Source organism: Vespa mandarinia, chromosome 7 (assembly GCF_050613455.1).
Source record: "Vespa mandarinia isolate Hongniang chromosome 7, ASM5061345v1, whole genome shotgun sequence".
NCBI classification, from domain to species: domain Eukaryota; kingdom Metazoa; phylum Arthropoda; class Insecta; order Hymenoptera; family Vespidae; genus Vespa; species Vespa mandarinia.
The window spans coordinates 5239737-5266417 of NC_140816.1; the positions used below are offsets into that span (position 1 = coordinate 5239737).

The 26681-nt window shown below is 29.3% G+C and overlaps 7 protein-coding genes and 1 long non-coding RNA gene across 10 annotated transcripts in view; 4 read left to right on the forward strand and 4 right to left on the reverse strand.

Moving 5' to 3' along the window:
- Positions 1 to 410: 410 nt before the first annotated feature.
- eca (transmembrane p24 trafficking protein eclair) lies at positions 411 to 1582 on the reverse strand. The gene is made up of 4 exons (XM_035863607.2): positions 1304 to 1582; positions 1019 to 1239; positions 805 to 951; positions 411 to 720 (listed from the first exon to the last, which is right to left on the reverse strand). The coding sequence occupies exons 1-4, from the start codon at positions 1437 to 1439 to the stop codon at positions 571 to 573; spliced, it is 654 nt and encodes a 217-aa protein (XP_035719500.1). The 5' UTR covers positions 1440 to 1582; the 3' UTR covers positions 411 to 570.
- Positions 1583 to 1947: 365 nt separating this feature from the next.
- Positions 1948 to 2956, forward strand: LOC118440446 (protein stunted). 2 transcript variants are annotated; one of them, XM_035863474.2, is made up of 3 exons: positions 1948 to 2080; positions 2245 to 2375; positions 2832 to 2956. In XM_035863474.2, exons 1-3 carry the CDS (start codon positions 2052 to 2054, stop codon positions 2840 to 2842), a joined length of 171 nt encoding a protein of 56 aa, XP_035719367.2. In that variant the 5' UTR covers positions 1948 to 2051; the 3' UTR covers positions 2843 to 2956. The 2 variants fall into 2 exon arrangements, with proteins under 2 accessions (XP_035719367.2, XP_085514287.1); XM_085658161.1 differs by lacking the exon at positions 2832 to 2956 and adding an exon at positions 2533 to 2558.
- Positions 2895 to 6027, reverse strand: TH1 (negative elongation factor complex member TH1). 2 transcript variants are annotated; one of them, XM_035863469.2, is made up of 12 exons: positions 5931 to 6027; positions 5334 to 5512; positions 5031 to 5250; positions 4852 to 4959; positions 4616 to 4765; positions 4407 to 4537; positions 4141 to 4328; positions 3815 to 4067; positions 3522 to 3732; positions 3310 to 3450; positions 3109 to 3238; positions 2895 to 3033 (listed from the first exon to the last, which is right to left on the reverse strand). In XM_035863469.2, the coding sequence occupies exons 2-12, from the start codon at positions 5510 to 5512 to the stop codon at positions 2999 to 3001; spliced, it is 1746 nt and encodes a 581-aa protein (XP_035719362.1). In that variant the 5' UTR covers positions 5931 to 6027; the 3' UTR covers positions 2895 to 2998. The 2 variants fall into 2 exon arrangements, with proteins under 2 accessions (XP_035719362.1, XP_035719364.1); XM_035863471.2 differs by lacking the exon at positions 5931 to 6027 and adding an exon at positions 5596 to 5759.
- Positions 6028 to 6180: 153 nt separating this feature from the next.
- On the forward strand, positions 6181 to 7715 carry WRNexo (WRN RecQ like helicase). Its single transcript, XM_035863140.2, has 7 exons — positions 6181 to 6349; positions 6436 to 6501; positions 6575 to 6705; positions 6791 to 7015; positions 7089 to 7233; positions 7361 to 7462; positions 7571 to 7715. Exons 1-7 carry the CDS (start codon positions 6332 to 6334, stop codon positions 7634 to 7636), a joined length of 753 nt encoding a protein of 250 aa, XP_035719033.1. The 5' UTR covers positions 6181 to 6331; the 3' UTR covers positions 7637 to 7715.
- A 7-nt stretch (positions 7716 to 7722) lies between these two features.
- On the forward strand, positions 7723 to 8561 carry Lipt2 (Lipoyl(octanoyl) transferase 2). The gene has a single exon (XM_035863141.2). It carries the CDS (start codon positions 7723 to 7725, stop codon positions 8428 to 8430), a length of 708 nt encoding a protein of 235 aa, XP_035719034.1. The 3' UTR covers positions 8431 to 8561.
- Positions 8562 to 8687: 126 nt separating this feature from the next.
- Epg5 (ectopic P-granules autophagy protein 5) lies at positions 8688 to 20013 on the reverse strand. Its single transcript, XM_035863139.2, has 29 exons — positions 19817 to 20013; positions 19323 to 19577; positions 18041 to 19246; positions 17569 to 17973; positions 17252 to 17474; positions 17004 to 17176; positions 16799 to 16939; positions 16565 to 16725; positions 16292 to 16418; positions 15657 to 16201; positions 15398 to 15575; positions 14604 to 14831; positions 14308 to 14471; positions 14053 to 14238; positions 13844 to 13967; positions 13241 to 13762; positions 13027 to 13169; positions 12767 to 12944; positions 12502 to 12699; positions 12290 to 12421; positions 11963 to 12199; positions 11706 to 11889; positions 11075 to 11634; positions 10806 to 10975; positions 10505 to 10710; positions 10166 to 10411; positions 9865 to 10084; positions 9535 to 9744; positions 8688 to 9406 (listed from the first exon to the last, which is right to left on the reverse strand). Exons 1-29 carry the CDS (start codon positions 19838 to 19840, stop codon positions 9055 to 9057), a joined length of 7698 nt encoding a protein of 2565 aa, XP_035719032.1. The 5' UTR covers positions 19841 to 20013; the 3' UTR covers positions 8688 to 9054.
- A 54-nt stretch (positions 20014 to 20067) lies between these two features.
- LOC118440685 (homeobox protein rough) overlaps positions 20068 to 26681 on the forward strand; it is a 40979-nt gene continuing 34365 nt past the window's right edge. Inside the window, exons 1-2 of the mRNA XM_085658162.1 lie at positions 20068 to 20143; positions 20225 to 20258. The gene's annotated coding sequence lies outside the window, so the exon portion shown is untranslated. The remainder of the gene's footprint in view (positions 20144 to 20224; positions 20259 to 26681) is intronic.
- LOC146872895 (uncharacterized) lies at positions 20496 to 21705 on the reverse strand. Its single transcript, XR_014982325.1, has 2 exons — positions 21500 to 21705; positions 20496 to 21394 (listed from the first exon to the last, which is right to left on the reverse strand). It is a non-coding gene; the product is annotated as an uncharacterized LOC146872895 (long non-coding RNA).

Genomic DNA, 26681 nt, shown 5'->3' on the forward strand with positions numbered 1-26681 from the left:
ATCAAATTTAATCGTACATGTTATAATTATACAAATTTAGTTAATCAATGACAATAATATATAAATTTTCTTGAATTATTTACTTAAATCAATAATCTTTTCATTGATGCGAAGTATCTTTATTGCAAAATTACAGTATATAAATATGTCCTAATAGTTTTTTTTTCATTGATACAATATTTCTTCAACATAGTAATACATTTTGAATTCATTTATTCAGAAATACGTATTTATATGTTTATTTGCAGATGTAACTATTCTAAGGTTATTAAAATTGAACATTTCTATAATGTAAAATAAAATCATATTGGTAATAGATAAGTACTTCTAATTCTATATTTACATTATTAAAAACATATGGACCTTGCAAAAAATTAATCTAATTATTTAAAATAGTTGTACAACAAATGTTAATTTTTTATAAGAATTTTTAATTAATACAAGTACTTAAAGATGATTTGAGAAAAATATGCAATGAAAGTATATTATGTGATACAATATATTACAATGACATACTGATATTGTTAAAAATGATGTGTATCAGACAATAACTATTTTCAAACATTATTATTAGACTAATTTTTTTGCTTCAAAAAAGTATTTAAGATGTCTTATTTGCCATGCGCCCATAATTAATAAAATAATTGTTTGGAAAATAGACCACCACAATACACGACGATGAGTACTTTCTGATGTTTGTCTGAAACGTTCTTCTCGATACTAAAAAAATTATTAAAAAGAAGAATTTAAGAAGTAATATTTAATTATTAACATTAATTATATTTTGTTTCATAACTTTCTTACTCGTTGATAATTTTGCTCTTTGGTTATTTGTTCAACCTGATCTATAAGTTGGCGAATTCTTAATTGTAATTCGGATAATTTTTCTTTCTGTGCTACGTTAGCATAATCAATAGCTTGCTCTCCTACTTGAATATCTAAGTGTACTCTCTGTAAAATAATATTAATTATGATACATAAGTTATATAAATATCAATACACATTTAATACAATTTACCAGTTGTGAGCCACCGAACCATGCAGTACTGTTTGAATACAAACAGATAACATGTTCTCCAGGTGTATGCGAGGTAAAGGCAATTCTTCCTTCAGAACTGTATACTCTTGAAAGAATAGGTTTATCATCGGGATCTCTGATTTCAACATGCATACCAATTCCAGGACTACTTTGCATAAATCCATCGCTTCTTGGATCATATAATTCCACCTTATAATGAACTGTTAATTGATAAGATATCAATTATTCAGAAATATAAATAAATATATTACAATAATAGTTTACCTAATACTTTCGTTTCATCAGGAATTTCTTCAATGAAACATTTTCGTTCGGTTTCACCGATATGAAAGTATAATCCAGTTCCATATTTAAATAAAACGCAAACAAGGAGAAAAATAACATTTCGTTGTTTTAACATGTTACAATTAATATGAAAATAGCTTGCATATAATTTAGAATAATTTAAATAATACGCAATATCTTATACCACACAAATTGTAACACGCGAAACAGACGTCACCTTCGACAAAATAGATCACCAACAATCACCAGCGAGTATTCATTTACGTGGCGTCATTGATTATATATTATATAGAAAGGCTTTCTATTACCCGAAATATGTTTCGCTATATTATTATTATACAACAAATGTTGATTTCTTTCAGTACAGATTGCAATAATCCGATAATATTTTTAATTAATAAATAAATCATATGTTGGAATTATAATAATATAAAATAAATTATGTATCTCAAATAGCATACTTTCTTAATTTTTAAATTAAATAATTCAACTTTTTAAATTATTTTTCTCTATTATTATTTGTAATTTTTATTAAATTATTAAAAATAAAAATAGTTTAATAAAGTAAAATTTAAATTTTGCGCTTCTTTTCAGTTTCATGGTATTACGCATGTATGAAATTCTCTTTCGATTGCAATGCTTCATATTGAGATTCACTTTATGTCTTTGCTCTAGACATAAGTTGGTTCTTAGTCCATTTTATTGGTTCAATAATAAAATTGCAGAAATGTCGGCGTGGAGACAAGCAGGATTGAAGTAAGATTTTTCTTGTATTTTTCTGTAAAATTTTATACTACAAATATGTTATAAAAATTGCATATACTGCAATTATATGTTGTAAAATTCTTGATGTAATATTATATAACCTATTGAGCAGAAATCATACTTATATATTGAAAATAAATTATTAATTTTTTCAGTTATATAAATTATTCTCAAATTGCTGCCAGACTTGTTAGGCAAGCTCTGAAAAGCGATGTAAGAACAGAGGCTCAAAAACGTGATGAATCTAGTGTAAAATTTACTCAATGGAAGGATGGAAAACCAATCAGTATGTATATTTTTTAAATCATATATAATTTCAATCAGATCTAGTTTATTTTTCAATAATAAATATGATTATTGATTTAATTATTTTATATTTGAATCTCTATTTTCTATGAATTTTATAATAATTTATTATTCGATACAAAACAACTTTGTTACAGCTGAGAAATATTAAATTTGAAGATCAGTAAGTCTATGAGTTTTTGAGTTGATGATTTGAATTTATAAAAGCATTTGAAGTTTGAAAATAACAAATAATGCAGTATGATTGTGTGTAATTTTAACATTGTATATATGATAGTATTTCTTTATTATATATAATATATATATATTTTTTTATATGAATGTGCTGTGCATAACAATCAAATGTGTCATACTTCAATGTAACCTTTTTGAAGTTTCTTATTTACTAACAATTTTTGAGGATTTTATATCAATAACAAATAAATTTTTGTTACAGAAAAACAGTAAATCTCTGTATCACAGCTGGGTAGGAAAATTCATCCAATATTTACATTTATAGAAATAATTTATGTATGATGATCCTAGTTCATGTATGAAATAAAATCATCTTCCACTTTGTCATGGCTATCTATATCTTAATTTATGCTGTTAATTTTTTAAGCGTCATCTTACAACAGGGCAATGTGCTTTGCAGTGTACTGAAAAGAAAATAAAGATATATTATACAGTAAATTTTTTATTTTCTTTTTTTATGTTAAAAATAAGAATTTTACCTATGAATTCAGAAACAAGATCATTGTCATTATCTCCACGCATAGTACCTGTAATTTCTTCGTCCTCTACCATTGGCAAAAATAGTTGCACGAACTCAGCTGTATAAGGAGGTGCAATTGCTTCCAATACCTAGAATAATAACATAACAAAGAAAATTTGTAATCTTGTTCTGAAGTATATAATTAATAGAAAATAAATACTTCGGTAACAAAATATCGGATCAAGGAAACATCTGTGTCACCACGCTGCCAACATTGCTTTATATAACACACTACTGGAACTACACAATCACGGCTCAGTAAATTAACCATCCTGTCTATTAACATTTTTTTCATTTCCAACTAAAAGAAATATTTGTAGTAGATATAAAAGACATTATTTATTTTGAAATATATTATTTAAAAATTCTTACCTGTACCAGTATTTCAAGTTCATCTTGCTTGCTTTCAAATAATTGTACAAGAAGTTGCAATACTTTTGGATGTAATAAAGAATGACAAACAACAACTTCATCAAGCAAGGCAAGATGAACAGGACAGTGTTCGGTACATAGTTTAAAATATGATGGTTCTGTAACAGTACATTCGACCCATCTAATCACTCCAACACTTACAACAGGAAAGCTATAAAATAATATGGATATAATTAATATCTGCTGATATTCTTGCCTGCTAATATGCGTAAAATTTTCAATATATAATATACCGTATGCATTGATAAAGAGTTTGTAGTTCTGCTATAAGTTCAGTAGAACCTTTATTAATGTTACATATATTATGTACTTTTTCAATTGCTTGAATAGTGGTCTTTAGTTCATCTTTATTGACTTTACGGGTATTACCCTTTTTAGCTGAAATTTCACATACGCTTGCAGCATAAGCTAATAAATATATGTATTTTGATTTATGTTCAGGATTTACTTTTACTCCAGGTTTAAATAGTGCATCCACTAATAATTCTATAAGATATAAAATAAGAATATATATCTTATTTCATAAAAACTATGTAAAAGATTTAATATATAAAATTACCCAAAAATTGAGGATTACGAAGTAATTCAATTGATGGAGGCTCTGCTGCAGAATAATTACGAAATAATACAGTAATATCTGCAGGATTCAAAGTATTTCGTGATAACATAGATGCCAATGCTTGACATGCTGCAGGGCTACTTGCTGCTCCATTGAGAGCCATTGTGATAGGAGTAACATCATGCCGGCTAGAAATATTAATTAATTATTATTTATATGTTACAAAAACTTGAATTAAAATTAATTCAAAATTATAATATTTTTACTTCTGTTGGGCACATTTTGTGATTTCTTGAGAAAGTCTTTTCATCATAAATCCACCTCTGGATTCTTGCGCAAGAATTTGTAATAATACTTGACTGTAAACGTAAGTATGTTGACCATGGCATACCATTTTCTGTAAAAATAGAAAATGTTTTATATGTTGTCTTTAATAAATTTTATAAGTTAAAATATGATATTTGCATTTACTAACAGCACATTCCTGAATACTAGACTGCCAGTTCTCTGTGTTTTGTAAAAACCCAGCAATTGCTGTTTTTAAAACACGAGAAAATACTTCTATTTGCTGTGCAGCTGTAGAGATACTTGTAATTTCTCCTTGAAAACCAGCATCAGATATGAGCTATATAACAAAATATACATGAAAATATAAGTGTATAATGTTTGAATAATACAATTACAAATTGGTATCTTATAATTTTCGTTTACCTTTATGGTAAAATTTAGCATTAAACAATCAGGATATTCCTCAGCAAGTCTGTAAATAAGCGATCTCCAAGTGGGATGTTGAATCATCTCAGTTAACCAAGCAGGTGTCTATGCCCAAAGAAAATAGTAATTTACATTTTTTCTATTTTTTTTTTAAACATAAAATTAAATTAACTTACTTCTCCCTCTTCAGTGAAAATTTTATCAGCTTTTTTTGGATCAAATGTTTTCAAGATCATGTCTTTTAAATTATTTTCTACCATTGCCTGTACATCTGTAACTTTTACTCCTGCAAGAATAAGCCATTCAGCAAGGAGATTTGCCATTTGTGCACAAGCAGTATAATTTTTGGATAATAATTCTATAACTTGTTCTGGATTGCCACCTGCTTGAAAATACCTATAAAATGATAATATGAGAATTTTCTACTTAATTTAGATTCATTCAAAATTAATATTATTATTACAGATCATTACAAGTACCTTTTTAATTGTGTAAAAATCCCAGGTTCCATTATGTAATCAGCTGTTTTAAATTTATCTAAACATTCATTTAAAACTTCTTGTGGATTATCAAATGTATCTTCTCCTCCACATTCATCAGTGTTTCGCCCCATTTCATCGCCCCAACCACTACGGTCTTCATCATAATCAGATTCCATCTAAATAATAATATATTCTAACTTTATTATTTATAAAAGTTAGGTTATTAATAAGTATAATAAAAACGAAAAATATTATTTACTTTAGATTAATTTTACTTTACAAAAGTTTATGTATAATAATGAATATAAAGATACAATATAATTATTTTTCGATTTTAATCCTTTTAACATATTACTACAATAGTCAAATAAATAAAATATAAATTAATTCCATTTGCTAACAATATATTTGGAAAACAAATATGAAGAAAGGATAATAAAAATATATCATATTTAATTTTAGGTTAAGAAAGAACAAAATTAATGAAATGCAAAATAAGATAACAGTATGAGGTAACTGATAAAATCATTAAAAAGATCTAATAGCTGTATATAATTAAATTATATTACAAATATTATTAGTTTTGTTTCTTACTTTTGTTATTATATTTATTTAATGTTTCTACTACATGTAAACAATTTGTAGTACGCTATTCTCTGCTTGAAAGCACTTAACACAACACTTATATGATTTATACACGTATGAATTCTATTGGTTCATTACTATAATCTTGGTCCAATAGAAATCTCAATTGGAAATCAACTTTGTCTTTAATCAACCAATTAAAATTATTAAATAGAAACATAATTTATACTTTTATTCAATGTATGAAGCAATGTAAACTAATATTATTATAAATTTTTGGTGGTTATATATTGGAGATAAAAATATTTTATATTAATAAGATATTATTTTTTTTTGCTTAACTATATTAATCTTAATTATATTAAAAGTAAATTTAATTTTAATGAAATTGTATTTATACTTTCTACAATATGAATACTAGTTGTACAGTACGAAAATATATTGTTTTGCTACTATATATCTTACAGCTAGATGAAAAATAGAATATCACATAACATATTGTATTTTTTTATAGAATGAAGTTTTGACTGAAGAAAAGATTTTAAGAAGATCACCAAGATTTCTTCCCGCTAGTCACGAGGTATATGATTGTTTGTATTTTAATAATTTATAAATAATGTTCTTAAAATATTATTTTAAACGTATTTTGTTAGGAAAATATAGAAAAAGAATTGACTATAGAAAAAGAACCTGATATTCAGTCTTTATCATCAATTGTGTTTAAAGGAAAAATTAATTATGCTAATAATTTTTATGATTGTGCCAAGATTTGTGACGATATTATGTAAGAGCTAAGCTTTTATATATTTTCTTTTAATAATTATTGATTATATTTGTGTTATAAATTAAAGAACTAAACATTCTGTTAGACAGCAGGTTGAAAACCATAAAGATGATATTGTACCAATAGGTTTTGATTTAGAATGGCCATTTAGTTTTCAAACAGGAAGTGGAAAAACTGCATTAGCACAAATTTGTCTTAATAAATCTGTTTGTCATCTCTTGCATATATATTATTTAGATAAATTACCAGCAGCTTTTGTTATACTCTTGAGCCATCCAAAAGTAAAGCTTGTAGGTGTTAATGTTAAGAAGTAAGTTAAGATCTCTCAGATAATTATTAATTATATTAAATATCTTTTAATATATGATATAAATTTGTTACAGCGATGTTTGGAAACTTGGTAGAGATTTTACACATTTCCCAGCAGGAAAAGTTGTTGAGGAAAATTGTATTGATTGTGGTACATATGCAAATAGGGTTCTAAATCGTTCTTGTCGTTGGAGTTTAGAGAAATTAACTGCTTATTTGGTTAGTTTTACAAGAGCATATATATTTATTATTATTATTATTACTATTATTATTATTATTATTATTATTATTATTTTTATTATTATTATTATTATTATTATTATTTATGGATAATAAATTTTTTTAGCTGAAAAAGAAAATTTGTAAAAATCCTGAAGTAAGAAGAAGTAAATGGCATATTCAACCTTTGAGCAAAGCACAAAAAATATATGCAGCAACAGATGCTTATGTGTGTATAAAACTATTATTTTTATTATTTCAATTTTTATACTTTTTCTTATATATAAAAATTTTTATTTGTGCAACCTTTAAAGATGTAACTCATTACTATTTACAGGTATCATTACTTACTTATTTAACAATTCAAGAGAAGTTTTATGAAAAAGAAATGTTGGCAAGTTAAGCAATGAAAAAAATAAAACCTTATTGAAGGATATGTATGGATAAAATTTAGAATATAAATTAAGTCCAATTGAATAGAATCACATAATGCAAACTAATATTGTTAAAGTATTACGAATAGGAAAATTGAGATATGGTCCTAGTGTAAAACTTCAAAAAATACTTTCCGATTTACATTTTAAGCAACTAAATAATGAAACGTGTAATACATTATTACTTGTTGAACATGATCCAGTATACACTATAGGAATTCGGAATAAAAACTATACAGAAGAAGATGAAAAGAAGTTAAGAAATCTTGGTGCAGAATTTTTTAAAACAGATAGAGGTGGTCTTATAACGTTTCATGGACCAGGACAATTAGTAGCATATCCTATTTTAAATTTAAAACAATTTAAACCTAGCATTAAGTGGTATGTTTGTCAGATAGAACAAATGATTATACGCCTGTGTGCTGAATTTGATATATTAGGAACAACTTCTCCAGATACAGGAGTTTGGGTTAATGATAAGAAAATTTGTGCGATTGGTATTCATGGTAGTCGCTACATTACTACACATGGTTTAGCTTTGAATTGTAATACTGATTTAACATGGTTTGATCATATTGTACCGTGTGGCATCGAAGGTAAAGGAGTTACTAGCATTAGTAAAGAACTTAATATAAATATAACAATCGAAGATGTATTACCTACATTTCAAAATGTATTTCAAGAAATGTTTCAATGTTCTTTAGTTCAATATCCAACTAATGAAGCGTCAGAGTTACTTCGAAATATAAAAAATTGTATATAATTTACAAAAAAATACATCAAAAATTGTTCTCATATAATGCCTAATTGATCAAGTATAAATAAAAAATTGTATTTAAATTTCTTTTTATCTTAAAAACACAATATATTTACAATATTTAATAAATTACATTTTTTATGAAATTTACAAGAAATTTGCATTTAAAAGTAAATATCTTATCAATCATGATATATCATAAACAAATTTAATCACTTATTAAATATGCATTACTATATTAGTCATGATGATCTAATAGAAATGAATATTGAAATAACAAATATTTCAAGATCATACATTATAATGTATGTTAATCATAAACGTTGATATATTAACAAATCTTATACAATAGATGCAGCCCTGCACAATAACAACAATATTGTTCAAAATTTGTTGTAAATTTTTAAATATAACAAATATTTTAAATTAATATTTTAAATTAATATTTTAAATTAATATTTTTAATTAATTACTAATAGTAACACAAGATATGTTCAATTGGTAAAATACTTGACTAGATTATTCAAGCCTCATTATGTCATGTATGTATGTGCAAAATATCAATATAAGAAAAAACATTTAGAATTTTAAGCAAGAATTAGTAAATTGTGCAAGAACAAATATATTGTATTATTCTGTTAAAACATGAAGATACCTTTGATGATACAACTCTCCTGTCAATGCACCTATTACAACTACAGCATTATGTAGTGAATTAGCAGAATCTCTAATTAATCTGATCGATCGTTCTACGTCATTTTTAAGTTCTATATATTGCTTGTTAACTAAAAGACCTTCTAGACTTTGCATAGCTTTTATGGCTTCTACACTAGGTCGAATTTCTGCAGTATCTAGATCAGGTGATCTTGATGGTGCCACGCCAGGGGAATGAGAAGTAAATCTTACTATTTGATGTTCAGATTTCGATTCTGGAAGTTGTGCTAAACAATATACGCCAATCGCACGACTTAAAAACTTACACCTGTACAACAAAAATTGTAAATTAATATATTAACGAATTAAATATTTTTTTTATAAAAAACGTCTGTAAATATTAATCTCCATTCAACGAAATATAAATTATTAATAAAATTTATGAAATGAATGTACCTAATAGAAAGCTGAGAACCTTTTCTGAGCCCAATAGCTCCTAAAATACCCCATCCTTGTCCAGCATCATCAGCCATTGCAAGCAATGCACGTGCTAGCCCTTTTAGAGCTCTAGCAGCTATTACAGTATTTTCACTATATTGACATTGCCTGTATGCTAATTCACATGCTTTTGCCCATAATAATGGTAATTTTTCTTCCATTATATCCCTGAAAAATAATCATATTGAATTTTATATATATATATATATATATATATATATATATATATATATATAATTTAAATTAAAAAAAAAATATATATATATATAATTTAAATTTTTAACTTACGTAGTCTTGATAGCAGTAATCCAGTCCACTAAATTGATAAGAAGCATACCTTCTTCTCTAATATCTCTACATGAAGGAAGCTTTTTTAACAACACAGAATAGAGAGCTAAAAGTCTTCCTTCTGAAACTAATATTGATTCCAAAGGAGGTTGTCGCGGTACCACAGGTTGTAAAATTGTTAAAACTGCAGCCCATGTTGGCCTATCATCTTCAGAAATCACTGAAAAATATAACATTCGTTTTTCTTTATGTTAAAACATATATATTCATGAAATATTTATTTTAATTATTATTTACTTACCAGTGTATTTAAAATAAGCTTCCAAAGCAGCTTCCATAAGTTCTCCTAATGTAGACGAACTGGCTATCACTATACCTATAACCTTAAGTACACCCATAAGTACAGGACTACTGGCAGATCTTTGCAATAACCAAGTTGTCCAACTAGTTCGAAGATAATCAACTAATGGTCCACTTTGGTTTATAGAATGAAGAAATTCAGTTACTAATAAACCTGCTTCTGGAATTTGTTGTGCTTCTGAAACAGCTAATGAATAGACGTTTATATTTAAATATTCCTTTGTAAGATAAATTATAAATGTGTAAGAAAAAAGAAAATTACATTGTTATTTAAACTTACTATCAATAACAGCTTCCATTTCATCTAACATACGAGATAACGTACTTGTAAAAGCTTTAGAATTTGTAGATAAAAGTGATTTATATCTAGTTGTGCAATTGATTAATAATTTCACTGAAGAGCGTACGTATATCTGTCTTTTTTTTAATGTAGTTGGGTGATAATATGCTATACTGGGATCATAAGCTGCAACTACCTTTAATAAACTGTCATATAATTTGATTAGAAAATAAATAAAATATTATCAATATAAATTATTTCCTTAAACTTTAACATATTTATATTAAAATATAATACTTACTTATTTAAAGCTATATCTATAGGATGAATTTGCTCACAGTCTAGAGAAAGAATAACTCTAGGATCGCAACTCATTACATGCCAATTAATTACTTGATCATAAGCAGCTGCATCAACTAAATGCCATGAAAATGTTACTGCTTGTGTAATGAGCTGTATTGCTCTTTCATTCTACAATAAATATGAAATTTATCAGAAATGATATTACATATAAAATTCTTTTATATTCTGTATGTTTATATTTATAAAATTCATTTGATAGATAATTACCTGTCTTACATTTGGTTCATTTGATAATTTTACAATTAAATTTAATAAACACATGTGCATTCTAGCAACGATTGCCAAAGGGAAAGTTGTTAATGACTCATTTATCCATGATGACCAATTGATACATGTAAATACACTACCAAGAAATAGATGACTATCTGGTAAATACTGATCGACTACTTTAATCATGAGTTCAACATCACCAATACTAGGACAGAATCGATCCCATGGGAGCGATAAAAAGTTACCATGTATCACATTCAATATGTGATCTTTGATTGAAGGATGAGCAAAATTAGTAACATAGAAATGCCAGACAAAAGATAGTATCTTATTAGATGCTGGCATTGTGTCAATAATAAATCTAATACATTCCACAAACATTGATACAATTCTATTTGCATATGGTCCATCTGTAATAATCCATGGCAGTAGAACCGATCTATCATCTGTAAGTTGTTGGATCCATGCTGCAGTTGGTTCTCTTAAGTTTCTAGTCCAATAAGGCGTAATCCAAGGTGCATACATTTCACTTAAAGCAGGCCATATTTTTTCACATACTGGAAAGAAAATAATTAATTCAATTTAATTTTAAAATAAATAAAACTTGCAATTTTTATTCAATTCTTACATTGATCTGCCAAAGAACCTCTATCAGATTGAAGTGTTAATACAACAAGAGCATGTCCTACCATACCCAAAAATACTGTTAATGGATCATTATAGACTCTATATTTTGGATATAATCCATAAAGACCATATTGCAAACGTTCTTTCATAAAATGTCTACTAAGTAAGACTGCAGTGTCATGCATCTAAAATGAAAAAAAGCATCAATTCTTCTTTTTTAATAATTTGTATAGATATAAAAAAAAAAAAATTATTTACCTCCTGTCGAGAAAGAAGTCTCTGCTCTGTTGCATAATGACGTATTTCATCCCTAATTTTTGACAAATGTATTACAACTGCACTTTTCGATTTTCCACTTAGAGTACCTAATAAATCACGCCAAACATCTAAGGATAAAGTTTGACTTTCACTGCCCTTTAATATGGTACTAAGAACTTCACCATAGTGTTCAGGAAATTCATGTAGAAGAATAAGTCGCAAATGATTGCGAAATAACTAACGTAAAAAATAAATATACTTATGTTGTAGCATGAAATATATTCTATGTAATTTCATAATATTTTTTTTATATCTAGAGAGAATTACCTCATGTAATATAAGTTTTTCTTCTTCCGGATTAAGTCCAATGTTAGATAGAGCTCTAGAAATTAAATCTATAAAGGTTGATCGTTCGCTTAATCTTGGTCTTCTGTAATTTAGCCAACTCGCAACGTCAAACTATAGCAAAAGCAAAAATACAAGAATTATATACAATAATGTATATAAATATAATCATATTTTTTATCGATCTTATATACCTTAGAAAGTAATACAAAACATAAATCAACATTCATCCCAGTAGACAATTCAACAACTGTTTGATACATTTGTAAAAATGTTGATGCACCACCAGCAACAGGAGTAAAATGGGGACCAAGCAATCCACCAAGATTTGGTCTTTGCATAATTGTTTTTAGCAATTGTGGCCCTTGACTTTCTTCTCCACTAATAAATAACTAAAAAATATTTATCATTAGACCAATAACTAAAACAATTTTATTTTATATTTGTTATGATTTGTACCTGACCAAGTTTTTCTAAACAGGTTGTAATAAGTTGCTTAGTTGGTGGACACAATGCTGCTTCTTCTGTATAAAATTCCACCAAATGATAAAATAACTGCACTCCACTTTTTTGAACTTTTTGTAATACTGCAGTATTTTCGTTAATTCGACTCACACCTAATTCGTGTTCAAGCATACTGTAAAATCAATATTATTAAAATAAGTTTATATACAAATATACAATATATATCTTGCGTAGTTTGTTAAAAATATACTCACGTAATTAAATGATCCATAAAAACACAACCCTGAGTAATTTTACTAGGTGGTGGTTGACTTGCTTTTACTAATAAATTTTCATATTCTGCTCTGTTTTGTGATATCATATGATCAACACCATCACTAACATGAGCCTCAGAAACCTACATATTTAAATATTATCCAATAATGAAAAATTATAGTTTTATAATTTGTAATATTTCGCAATTTTTACCTTAATTCTAATCACTGCGGCACCAGCACAGTGAACAATCGGTGGTACACCTGACCTAGCACGTTTTTGATGTACTGGTGCAGGATCACATAGGGCATGTAATGTTACATAATTTTCAATTTCTCGATAAAGTGTAGGTATTAATTCCAAAAAACTACAATCAATAGCTGTATGCTCAGAAACCAACAAATTATAAGTTTGTGCATAATCTAAAATTATTTTAAGATGTGGTTTAATTAATGTTACAACTGTTTCTGGAGCATATAAATTTTCTCTGGATACAGAAGTGAAAAGGTTATTGTTTGAACTTAATAATGGCGGTGAAACTGGATGTTCATATGTATCCAATCTTTTAAAAATTCTTTCCAATGGATCGGCGATTTCTAATAAAATAGGTGGTACAAAAGTTGATTTCTGATACTGATTATCCAAGTCCCGGAAACAAATCTGTTCCCACTCCTGTACAGCTTCTAATTGACTTTGTTGAGCTGACCAATAATCAACATACTCAAACCATGGATTCTGTAATAATGTTAACATTGTTGAAATGTAACTGATAAAAGATGTATTTTCAACAGAAATAAAGTATTTAATTAAAATTACTTGATCACCCTGCATGAGTACTATTAGTTTTTGCGACATGTATTGCGGTGGTAAAGCTGGAATGTAAAGACCTGATTCTTGTAATCTTGGTTCTTCTAACCATAAATTTAAAGTCTTATAAAATCTGAAATGAAAAAATAAACAAGATATAAATAGAAAAAGGAAAATTATGATATTAAAATTATAACTTTTTATTATTGAGTACTTACTTAGCAGAGTTAAAATAAAATATTCTTCTTTGATCTGTAATTGGTTTTCCATTATCAATACCTTTTTCTCCTTTCAGTTGAAAATATTCAGTTATTTCATGTAATCGTTTTTTAAGTTTCTTTAAATAATTTAAATTAATCATTCCTTCAAAAAATTTTTCACCCACACCACCTTGATCAGTACCTCTATAAAAAAAAAGTATATCTTTAAATATTTATTCTGAAAAGTGATAGCTGTGATGTAATAATATATACCCTGGAGTTGAAGGAACTCTTGCTAAAAATAGAGTGAAGAAGTTTTGCCACAGAAGAGAAAGAATAGGATGTTCAATTGGAGTATTAAGTGCTTGTTGTGACCAACGATATATAGCTAATCCATTAACATTAAAAGCTTGCATCTTTACTGTAGCACAGGCTCGCTAAAATTTTTTTTATAAAAATATTTACATTCATATGTATATATATGCGTATACGTGTGTATGTGTATACATATATTAATTGCAAATTGGATATTATCTGATATAATCAATACTATTTAATAATAATAATACCTTCAGTGCAGTGTCTAATGATATTTTAGCTTGTAATGATAATTCTTTTAGAATTTCACGCCATAATCCTGTTTTTATTTCTCTTTCATACTGTTCAGTTAATAAAACTTGATATGCAACCCATATTGATTGTGTCGAACCACCCAAAAGGCTTAAGGAATTAGTAGAACCAGTTGCCCAACTTAAAAAAGAGCCCAATGATCCTGGATTTCGATTTGTTGCTATATTCTAAAAAATAAAAAAAAGAAAAGAAAAGAAAAGAAGAAAAAAGAAAAAAAAAAGAAAAGATCAGAAAATAATTTGCTCAAATTTTGAATATTAAATATTGCACATTGTTATTTAATATAAAACATATTATATATTAAATTTAATAAACTGAAATAATTTCTTGTGTGTGTATGTATATGTGTGCGCGCGTACACATATACATACACACACACACAGTACATTAATAAATTTGATGTAAATCTTGGCATAAGTCCTATTATAGATGAAAACAAAAATAAATCATACCTCATTGTTTCCTTTTAATGCAAGCTAATAGCAATGATTTTTCTAATTATGATTACAAAAATATTATTGTTTACTACTCTATACCAAGATATCAATATTATTTTGAATTGTTAAAAAACAGAATAATATTCAATAAAATAAAAAAATACAGAAAATAATAATAATAATAATAAAAAGAAAAAAAAAATAATATAATAAAACTAACGATTTCCTAAAAATCTAATACAATATTGGAATCTCGGTATAATTACTATATGTAATATGAATAATAATTTTCTTACTGAATATAAACTTTGAAACATGCTTTCCATGATTGATCTCGTATCTAAATGAAAAAATACTGCCCGAATTATTGTATCCATTAAATGTAAAACATTTTGGTCTTTGTTCCAATCTGGTACAAGTATAAGTACATTTAACCACAAATACATTAACTTCGCAGGACTATGTAAGCAATATCTATAAAAGGAAAAGATTTATGTAATATATTAATAAAACTAAAACAAAAGGTGTAAAAAAAAAAAAAATCATTTTTCATACCTTTTATACTTGTATAAATGGGAATCTATCATACTGGAAAATTGTTTCAGTAATGGTCCAGGAAATTCAGGTGCAATGAGATTCTTGGCCATTTTCATATATGTTCTATCAGCCGTAACTAATGTAATAACAAGACTTATAAATTTATCATTTTTGAATAATGAATCAGGGCAATCAACAAATAATGGCACAATGTGGTGCAAAGCTATCAACACTTGTTCATATTTATAATAGCACTGTAATGTTTGTAATTGATTGAACCCTTTAGAACAAATTAAGGGTATAGAATGGCCCCACAATGTCATAATTACTGACACATAACATGCAATTGGTTGCTTTTCTCTTACTCCTGTATTCAAAATTTCCAAAGATGGGTCAGAATCCATATCTGGTAAATAAGAAAATGCTACCGTAGGGTTTGATATTGCATGTTGAGAATGTGCATCAGATTGATCAAGTTGATGTAATCTCAAACGTGATAGCATTTCCCATGCCCATAAACTGAATGCTTGTTCACTATTTTGAGGTCTGACAATGGATGATACCTTTTAATTAACAAAAAATATTTTAATAATTACAGTGAATTATATTCTTTCAATAAATAGTAAAAATTAAATTCTTGTTGAAAATTATACCTGTTTAACTCCTTCTGCTAGTAAAGAAGCAGTCTGTGTAGGAGAATCTGGCACATATTTCATAACAAGCTCGACAATTAAAAGTGCCACGCGATGATGTATTCCAATAGGAAGATATAAATTATTTCTACAAAAATATTCACATTGTTCAGTAACTAATTACAAAAGTAAAATATATATATATATATATATACATATATATATATATACATATATATATATATACATATATATATATATATATATATATATATATGTATTAATATTACTAACCCTTCAAGTCCCCAATTGAGATGAGTAAGAACTAAACGAGCTAAGTGACTTTCAGTTGATGCTAATGAATGTTGATGTAACCAAAATGAAAGAACTTGAAAATCTTGTTCTTGTGGGATCCATTTATCCATTTTTAATTCAGTGAACAAATATAGGCTTAACTAAAATTATTTCAAGAAAAACAATGTTTAATTAAAGAGATATACATTTGCTATACTTTAATTAAATATATACCTTTCCAACTGAACCGAAATTATCCCGCAATTTTAGTATTATGTTTGAGAGAAGTGTAGGATGCTTATTTGTTAAATTAGATAGTAGTGATCTGGCATCTTTTGAACAAGATTCTTGTGTTTTTTCACTAAGAAATCCTATCTGTAATACGATATATTGTTAGCAAAGAAAAGAACATACATAGACAATCTTAACAATTACTTACTTGAAATAAATCAATTGTAGCAGCTCTTACAAAATCATAATCTGTAAAAGATCTTGCCATAGCCATGTTTGCAAATGTTGTCAATAAAAAATATGATTCATCTCCTGGCATATTGCTTAATTTTTCTTCAAATTGTTTTCGAAGATTAGAATAATTTAATTCTGTTTCCCATTCTATAAAATAAGTGTATGAAATATTTAAATATATTTAATTATTGTTTTCTTAATAAAAAAATAAAAAATATTAACCTGTTATAGTCACAGTAGACATACATAGATCTGCTGATGTAGAGTCAGTATGTAAAGTATAAAATATTTGCCATAATGTAGTTAATGATACAATATGATATGGAATAGATGCTAGATATTGCCATGCTCCTAATCGTCGAGAGGAAAATATAGAGAGAGTTGCTTTTAACAAAAAGCTATCATATTCAGTTTGTAACTTTAATAACATTGATGCGTCTGTCACCTATTTAATAAAAAAGAAAATGTAGAAACATTATAACATAAAAAATAAATATATTATCACTGTGTATAAATGAAGTGTAACAATATTTCCTTACTTGACTCTTATCAAATACTTCCCACTGATCGGTAACATATTGAACTATGTCTCTAATTAATGCACTTAGTCTTTTAGCTAATTGTCTATATCGTGGAGAATCATATGTTTTCAAACCTTTATTTAGAAGCTTAACAATAATAGTAGAAAAAGCAAATACTCGTATCATATGGTGATCAGTAATTAAATTCTTATTTTGATAATATTTATCATCTTGATATTGTATAAAAAGGATCTGTTCAAATAATTTATTGAACGGAATTTGATGCAAAAGAGAAATAAGATCACTTTCGAATAAATTTGCACCAAAGTTAGCAATATCTTCATCTTCTTCACCTTCTTCATCTAACATAACCCAGATTGTATCACCTGGGCTACTTGCTGTATCTTGCAGTGATATTTGTACCTAATTATAAATAATATTCTTTTAAGTATTAAATTAAAATTTACCACGATATCATTATCATACACACCTGTTCTAGAAACTTGTCACGATCTTTAATTGGAAGTAAAATAACAGCTAATGTAGCTATCATATGATCAAGATATGGATCATTTAATGGAGATGTAGATACTTCGATTACATTTGTTGGTGGCAATGGAATCTGAATATAACTACGTGCCCAATTCATAACACCTCCAGGACATCTTAATACATGATTTAATAAAAATAAATGATCTTGCCAAGTTGCTACCCTTAAAAGAACTGCTATTAATTTTGAAAGCCAATCTCTGACATCGGTAACAAACTTTCCATCTTTTAAAACTTTTCTTTGGAAGGTAAATAATATTGTAATACACATTCTAAGTTCAACCAACTGTGGTATTGTTTGTGATGGTGTTTGTACTGGCATTAAATTTACCGGTGCATCTGGTGGTAGGTTTGTAAATTCTTTACAAAAAATACAAACTCTTTGGATATAATGATCAATTTGCAATCTTAATACTTCTGCTTCATAACAGTATAATGCTTGGATATTGTATAATATATCTTTGATTGCTGATAAATTTCGTGACAAGCTAAGTAGTGCTTGTTGATTGAAATGAGCAATAGAATATTCGTGAATTGCACTAACAGGGTTTCCATCTTGACACTCTCCAGTTTCTGTTATAGAAGCTTTATCTAGACACCATAATTGTTTTTGTGTTTCTCTACAATTTTCTTTTAATCTTTCTAATTCATGCGAATTGACTATCAAATGATTTCTAACACGAAGATAGTTCATAAGGAGTTCATAGAGTTTATGTTGTTGCTTAATTGCATGACTTCTCAATTGAATCTCTGTAAATTCTGTAATAAAGGCATCAACTAATGATAATTCTTGATTATTGTAAAGAGATGCTAACTGACTTTCTGTAAATGGTTTAATATCATTAGTGATAGCATGTACTGCATTTGTTTTATCTGTGGATACTTCTAATTCATTTTTTATCTGCTCTTCTTTGATTAAAACTTTATCTGAATTAGTATTAAATAAAGATGTTGTTTCTTCTGATGTTGGTGTTACTTCTTGATTTTCAGCAGCAGGAGCTGTTGGAAGAACATCTATCAAACGAATTTCTGAAACTACTATTCTGACTTCTTCTACTTTTCCTTCTAAAGGATCTTTATGCTGCATTGGGGTTGCAAGATGTTTACCATCAACTTCGTCATGGGAAATACATGGTTCTGAACATATCTATTAGTAAAATATCAACTGTCTTATTTTTAAATATATAAACTTCATATTAACTAAGAAGGGTAAAAATATATACCTCGGTAGTTTCAATAGACAAATTACATTCCATCTCATAAGCAGCTTTTTCAGCAGCTTTCTCAGCAGCTTCCTTTTCATAAATTTCTGTATCAATAGCAGCAGAGTGTAACTCACTTTCCATATTTTCAACACATTCACCCTTAGGATAATTAGTGGGAGATTCTCCAAAAAGACACTCAAATTCTTCTAAAGTTGGAGCATCCGGAATTTGTTGTTCTAGACTGGGCGGTATCATTTTGTCTTTCTTTTTCTTCTAAATATACAATGATCATTTACCATAATAGAGTTATCAATGGTTTCTAACCAAAGTAATTTACATTTATGTAACTATGCAAAATTTTTAATATATAGTTATATAATTTTTGAAAAAACTCATTTTAATCAAATACTAGAAGTAAACTGTATACTATATATAAGGAACCACACAAGCTCAGCAAGTTATAATGTCTTTAAAATAAATAGATGGAAAGTATGTACAAAAAGTAAGGTTACCTGGCGACTTTTTTGTTTTTCCATGATTAGTATTGATTATAATGGATAACAGGATGATCAATTTAATATTCTATTGAACTTGTATAATTCTTTGAATTATAGAAAAACACTTATAAAGAATTACATTTGTGCACTGTTATTTCTTTTGTACTCGCCATGATTAAGACATTACCTTTTGTTCGAAGTATGTACGACTAAAGCGATAAATATGGGCAAAATATGAACTACGAATCAAGTGGAGAACACTGTCACCACCATGCTGTTGTATCAGTGTATAAGCTTGTGTTGGTAATTTTTATTTAACATATAAATAATTATTAGTTTCATGTAAGTTAGAGTAAGTAATTTAGTAAACTGTGAAATTATTCTTTTCAGTCTCTAATATGTATTATCTTTTTTTGATGGTAGCGTCTCACAGTGATCCGTACTAAATACGATGACGGTATGTATTTTTTACAATAAAAACAAAAAATAATAAATATAAATTACACATATGACAAGTAATATATAAATTTGTGAATTAAAAAAAATTATCTTTGAATACCTCATCTATTTGTCTGTATAAGTATTACTGGCAATGTAAAGTATTTAATCAAAATTAGAGTAAAGTATTTAATCAAAATATTGGGTTACCCGGAAAGTTCGTGTCGATTTTAAAGGAAAATTGAAATGCAGCATATTTAAATTTTGATATATTTATTAAATTATATAGGTGCCATTCTTTCCCATAAACTTTCCCCACCTTTTAGGCAACTTGAAAATTCCATTCTTCCAGACTCTTTCAGGTTTTTCGGCGAAAAACTTTTCTATATGATTTTTTATCTCGACTAAAGAGTTGATGTTTTTTCCATTACGGGAATTTTGTAATGATCAAAATATATGGAAATCTGAAGGCGCGAGATTTGGTGAATATAGTAGATAAAGTAGAACATCTCAACCGAGCTTCAACAATTTTTATCAAGTTGTCAAATACACATGAAGCCGCGCATTATTCTGATAAAAGGATGCCTTTCCGATTTACTATTTCTGGACATTTTTGTTCAATTGCTGTCTTTGTCTGATTGGGAGCAATATTTTTCTGAATTTATCGTCTCATTGTTTGGTAAAAACTTATAATGCAGGATTCCTTTCTAATCTCTTTATACAGATTATGACTTTCTTGGTTCATTCCGTTTTTTCGAAGTTCGCTTTTCTACTCAACATTATTATAAATGGTCTATTTTTCATCCCCCGTCACTACTTGCTTTAAAAATGGTGTCTTCTCATTGCGTTTATGAAGCGAAACACAAATGGAAATGCAATCAATTAGATTTTTCTTCGAAAAATTGTGGGGATTCCATGCATCTAAACGGTTTATGTAGCCAAGTTTCACAGAGTGCTTATAGATGGTGGATTTTAATATTTTTAATATTTCTGCTAATCTACGTGTCATATAGCATGGGTTATTCTCGACCAGTGTTTTAATTTGATCTTCATCTGTCGTGGAGGGCTTATCCGGGCATTCTTGATCTTCTAGGTTGAAATTACCAGCTTTAAGCCTACCAAACTACTTCCGCATAATTCTTTCAGCAACAGCATCTTCGTCATAAACAGCACATATCTTATTTGCCGCTTGTGTGGCACTTTTACCTTTCCGGGAAATGAAAAGCATTAAATGCTTATAGAACATTATATGCCACTTACCGAAAATCGGTACGAATTTTCCACACGATCCAATACATTGAAATATGCAGTCATTCGCTTGGTAGTACTTGCGATAAAAGATTTACAATTAGACTTTGCAAGTATTACCGACCCAGGTCTCACTACGTGGAAGTTGCTGCATGTGGAGACCAACGGGCTAACGGTGAATCTACTTAACAAGTTCCGCGATACCGATCCGCAATACCTTTCCGCTTCGGTGCGGCAGACTTCTTGATTAACAGGAGATTGTATTAGACCTCTCTTACAGATAGCTCCACCTACCGCCCTTTCTGCATTAGATATAACGGATTATTAAGCACATCCGAATTCGTGCTTTTGAATTTCGACCAATCAAAGCACACTCATTAGGACTACTAATCGCGTTCACGACACTCACGTGTATGTTATAATAACGTTGCATCTATTTCTAAATCCAAATTTGCGAAGTAATATAATCGAAATTTTGACAAATAAAACGAAGAACACGATAGGATCCTTAATCGCGCCCGATCATCCATGTGATGCTAAGACAGCAACCCGCCAAGAGGCTCTCACCCATGGGTCCATCCCATGGACCCATCCCATGTGTCTCACCCGACAAATATAAAAGATAATTAGTGACAGGAAATAAAAATAAAAAGAAATGACAGAGGATATAAATGTGTGAAAGAAACGTTTCTTTTCGTTTGTCTAAGAAATTATTGTACAATATATTTCAGTTAAATTTCTTCTTTTGAAGTATTATTAACGATATAGAATGGATATATGTTAATGTTTAGTTAGTTAGAATTAGTTTTAAATACGTTAATGTTTAGTTAGTTAGAATTAGTTTTAAATATGTTAATGATTAGTTAGTTAGAATTAGTTTTAAATATGTTAATGATTAGTTAGTTAGAATTAGTTTGAAAAATTAGTAGTATGAATTAGTCTTAAAAGATATTGGAAAAGTAAAAAAATATGCAGCCATTCGCTCGATAATACTTGCATTAAAGAATTTATAATTAGTGTATGCAAGTAATACCGACCCAGGTCTCACTACGTGGAAGTTGCTGCATGTGGAGACCCACGAGCTAACGGTGACTCTACTCTAAAATCCACGTTCCGCGATACCGATCCCTTATGCCTTCCGCTTCGAATATCTTGGGCATGGGACAAAGCTAACAGGAAGTATCTAGCCTTAGCTACAGGGACTCCACTTACAGAAAGCTTAACCGTTCGATACCCTCCGCCTCAGGCATAACGGATTATTAAGCACATCTGAATTCGTGCATTCGAATTTCGAACAATCAAAGCGCATTAATCGCGTTCGCGACACTCACGTGTTTTATTATTACGTAGCTTCTACTGTTCTATACAAATTCGCGAAGTAATCTAATCGATATTTCGAAGAAATAAAACGAAGTCCTCGGTAGGACTTTCAATCGCGCATGCGAACACTTACGTGAGTGTTAGAATAACGGTGATTCTAAGTTGAAATCCGAAGCGGACGCCGAATTTCAACACTAAAACGAAGTCCATGATAGGACTTTTAATCGCGCCCGGACACCCACGCAAGTGTTCGAAAACGGTGACTCTACTCTAAATAAACTAATCGAATATTCGAGCAAACAAAACGAAGTCCACGGTAGGACTTTTAATCGCGCACGCGAACACTCACGTGAGTGTTAGAATAACGGTGACTCTAAGTTGAAATCCAAAGTGACATATGCTAACCGGTATTTAGACTTTCCATGATATTTGTCGGGATTTCCGCCCCGCTACCAAACATGAGGATTGTCATAACATCAGCCAGCTATGTACAGCACTACAAGGTAAACCGTTCGCGCACCCCGAATTTCAACACTAAAACGAAGTCCATGGTAGGACTTTTAATCGCGCCCGGACACCCACGCAAGTGTTCGGAAAACGGTGACTCTACTCTAAAAAAACGCGTTCGCGAGGTAATCTAATCGAATATTCGAGCAAATATAAACGAAGTCCCCGGTAGGACTTTTAAATCGCGTCCGCGTTCATTCACGTGATTGTTGGAAAAACGGTGACTCTACTCTAAATTCGCGTTTTCGATACGAACAATCAAACGAAGTTTAATCGCGCCCGAGAACACCCACGCTTGTGCACGCCGACACTCGCGCGAGTGTTCTTCCTATCCTTCCCGTAACCGCACATAAAAATCGATGATGGGTCTAGCCAGGCGATGACGAATTCGACCAGACGTGAACCTATACCTTGATGATCTTTCCTGAAAAAGAAAAAAAGAAAATGAATAAAAGAAAGATAAGAAAATAGAAGTAGCTCTGCACGCTGCTAAAACAACAGTCCGCTTCATCTCATAGGTTCTACCTAATGCTTAAAAATTAAAATTAATTAGAATATATTAATAACAAACCTAAAAACATAAAAGCATAATTAAAAAAAATAACATAAATAAATATTAAAAAGATATAATTAAAAGGAAATGACATAATAAAAATCTGAAAAGACATAATAAAAAGAAATAACATATTTAAAAACATAATTAAAGAAGAAAAATATGAGTAATAAAATAGAGCTGCTGAAAGATAAGAAAATAGAAGTAGCTCTGCATGCTGCTGAAACAACAATCCGCTTCATCTAAAACCTGTAAATCATTATTAATAAGAATATATTAAAAACATAATTAAAAACATAAAAACATAATTAAAAAGAAATAACATAATAATAATCTGAAAAGACATAATGAAAAGAAATAACATATTAATAACATAATTAGATACATAATTAAATAAGAAAAATATTAGATAGAAAAGAAAGCTGCAGAAAGATAAGAAAATAGAAGCAGTTCTACACGATGCTAAGACAGCAACCCGCACAGAGGCCCACACCCATGTCCCCATCCCATGGGTCCCACCCGAGACTAATAAATCATAATTAATAATAGTAAATAAGAATGCAAAATATGAAATAGAAAAGACAACCTCAAAAAGAGAAGGCAGGAGAAACAGTTCTATATGATGCTGAGACAGCAGCCCGCTCAGAAGCCCTCGCCCATAGGCCCCACCAGTGGGTCCCACCCGAGACTTATAAAGGATAATTAATTATAATAAATAAGAAAAAATAGAAATGACAGTGGACATAAAAGAGAGATAGAAAAATTTCCTTTTCGTTTCTCTGAGAAATTATTGTACAATAGAAATCTGCAATATTCCTTCTTTTGAAGTATTATTAGCGATATAAAGTCGAAAAATATTAATGTTCAGTTGGAATTAGATTAAAAAGATATTGGAAATGTAAAAAAATATGCAGCCATTCGTTCGGTAATACTTGCATTTAAAAATTTACAATTAAACTTTGCAAGTATTAACGATCCAGGTCTCACTACGTGGAAGTTGCTGCATGTGGAGACCCACGGACTGACGGTGACTCTACTCTAAAATTCGCGTTCCGCGATACCGATCCGCTATACCTTTCCGCTTCAATGCACTGGCTTCTTAACTAACAGGGTATGCGTAGCTTAGCTACAACACACCTCTTACAGATAGCTCCACCGTTTGCACCGTCTGCTTCAGACATAACGGATTATTAAGCACATCTCAATTTGTGCTTTCCGAATTTCGAACAATCAAAGCGCACTCCTTAGACTACTAATCGCGTCGCGACATTCACGTGTGTGTTATAATTACGTAGATTCTACTGTTAAGCCGAAATTCGCGAAGTACCCCCAACGAAATTTTGAAGAAATCAAACGAAGTCCACGGTAGGACCTTTAATCGCGCCCGAACACCCACGCGAATGTTAGAAAAACGATGACTCTACTCTATAATTCGCGTTTTCGATTCGAACAATCAAACGAAGTTTAATCGCGCCCGAGAACACCAACGCCTGTGCCCGCCGACACGCGCGCCAGTGTTCTTCCTATCCTTCCCGTATTCGCGTGTAAAAATCGATGATGAATCCAGCCAGGCGACGACGCATCCGTCGGCAGATGAACCTATCCCTCGATGACCTATCCTGTAAAAGAAAAAGATAAAGAGGAAAAAAAAGAGAACAAAAAAATATATAAAACAGAAAATAATGTATATACACATATATAAAATACAAATAGAAAATATATATAAATAGATAAGAGACATAGAAAAAGAAACGAAAAGAGAAGCAGCATGCATCATCCCATGAGTCCTACCTAAAGCAAATAAATCATAATTAATAGAAATATATTAAAAACATAATTAAGAACATAATCAAAAACATAATTAAAAATATGATTAAAAACACAATTAAACACATAATTAAAAACATAATAAAAAGGAAATGACATATTAATAACACAATCGAAAACATAATTGAAAAAGAAAAATATGAGATAGAAACGAGAGCCGGAAAAACAAAAAAGAGACCCCAGGAAGAGAAGAATAGAGAGCCCCAAAAAGATAAGACAAGAGAAATAGTTCTATATGATGCTGAGACAGCAGCCCGCACAGAAGCCCTCGCCCACAGGCCCCTCCCATGGGTCCCACCCGAAATATATAAAGAATAATTAATGAGAGTAAATAAGAATTAATAGAAATGACAGTGGACATAAAAGAGAGATAGAAAAATTTCCTTTTCGTTTCTCTGAGAAATTATTGTACAATAGAAATCTGCAATATTCCTTCTTTTGAAGTATTATTAGCCATATAAAGTCGAAAAATATTAATGTTCAGTTGGAATTAGATTAAAAAGATATTGGAAATGTAAAAAAATATGCAGCCATTCGTTCGGTAATACTTGCATTTAAAAATTTACAATTAAACTTTGCAAGTATTAACGATCCAGGTCTCACTACGTGGAAGTTGCTGCATGTGGAGACCCACGGACTGACGGTGACTCTACTCTAAAATTCGCGTTCCGCGATACCGATCCGCTATACCTTTCCGCTTCAATGCACTGGCTTCTTAACTAACAGGGTATGCGTAGCTTAGCTACAACACACCTCTTACAGATAGCTCCACCGTTTGCACCGTCCGCTTCAGACATAACGGATTATTAAGCACATCTGAATTCGTGCTTTCCGAATTTCGAACAATCAAAGCGCACTCCTTAGAAATACTAATCGCGTCGCGACACTCACGTGTGTGTTATAATTACGTAGATTCTACCGTTAAGCCGAAATTCGCGAAGTACCCCCAACGAAATTTTGAAGAAATCAAACGAAGTCCACGGTAGG

Bases quoted from the DNA above. Each gene is read 5' to 3' on its own strand.
- eca (XM_035863607.2), bottom strand. From the start codon at position 1,439: ATGTTAAAACAACGAAATGTTATTTTTCTCCTTGTTTGCGTTTTATTT. The intron at 952-1,018 runs GTAAATTGTATT...ATTATTTTACAG, and splicing joins GGTTCGGTGGCTCACAACTG to AGAGTACACTTAGATATTCA. The intron at 721-804 runs GTAAGAAAGTTA...TAATTTTTTTAG, and splicing joins AAGAGCAAAATTATCAACGA to TATCGAGAAGAACGTTTCAG.
- LOC118440446 (XM_085658161.1), top strand. From the start codon at position 2,052: ATGTCGGCGTGGAGACAAGCAGGATTGAA. The intron at 2,081-2,244 runs GTAAGATTTTTC...TAATTTTTTCAG, and splicing joins TGGAGACAAGCAGGATTGAA to TTATATAAATTATTCTCAAA.
- TH1 (XM_035863469.2), bottom strand. From the start codon at position 5,512: ATGGAATCTGATTATGATGAAGACCGTAGTGGTTGGGGCGATGAAATG. The intron at 4,538-4,615 runs GTTAGTAAATGC...CTATTTTTACAG, and splicing joins CTAGTATTCAGGAATGTGCT to AAAATGGTATGCCATGGTCA. The intron at 4,068-4,140 runs GTAATTTTATAT...TATATCTTATAG, and splicing joins TCGTAATCCTCAATTTTTGG to AATTATTAGTGGATGCACTA.
- WRNexo (XM_035863140.2), top strand. The intron at 6,502-6,574 runs GTATATGATTGT...GTATTTTGTTAG, and splicing joins TTCTTCCCGCTAGTCACGAG to GAAAATATAGAAAAAGAATT. The intron at 7,463-7,570 runs GTGTGTATAAAA...TACTATTTACAG, and splicing joins ATGCAGCAACAGATGCTTAT to GTATCATTACTTACTTATTT.
- Lipt2 (XM_035863141.2), top strand. From the start codon at position 7,723: ATGCAAACTAATATTGTTAAAGTATTACGAATAGGAAAATTGAGATAT.
- Epg5 (XM_035863139.2), bottom strand. From the start codon at position 19,840: ATGGAAAAACAAAAAAGTCGCCAG. The intron at 19,247-19,322 runs GTATATATTTTT...TTTTACTAATAG, and splicing joins TGTCTATTGAAACTACCGAG to ATATGTTCAGAACCATGTAT. The intron at 16,940-17,003 runs GTAAGTAATTGT...ATCGTATTACAG, and splicing joins CTACAATTGATTTATTTCAA to ATAGGATTTCTTAGTGAAAA.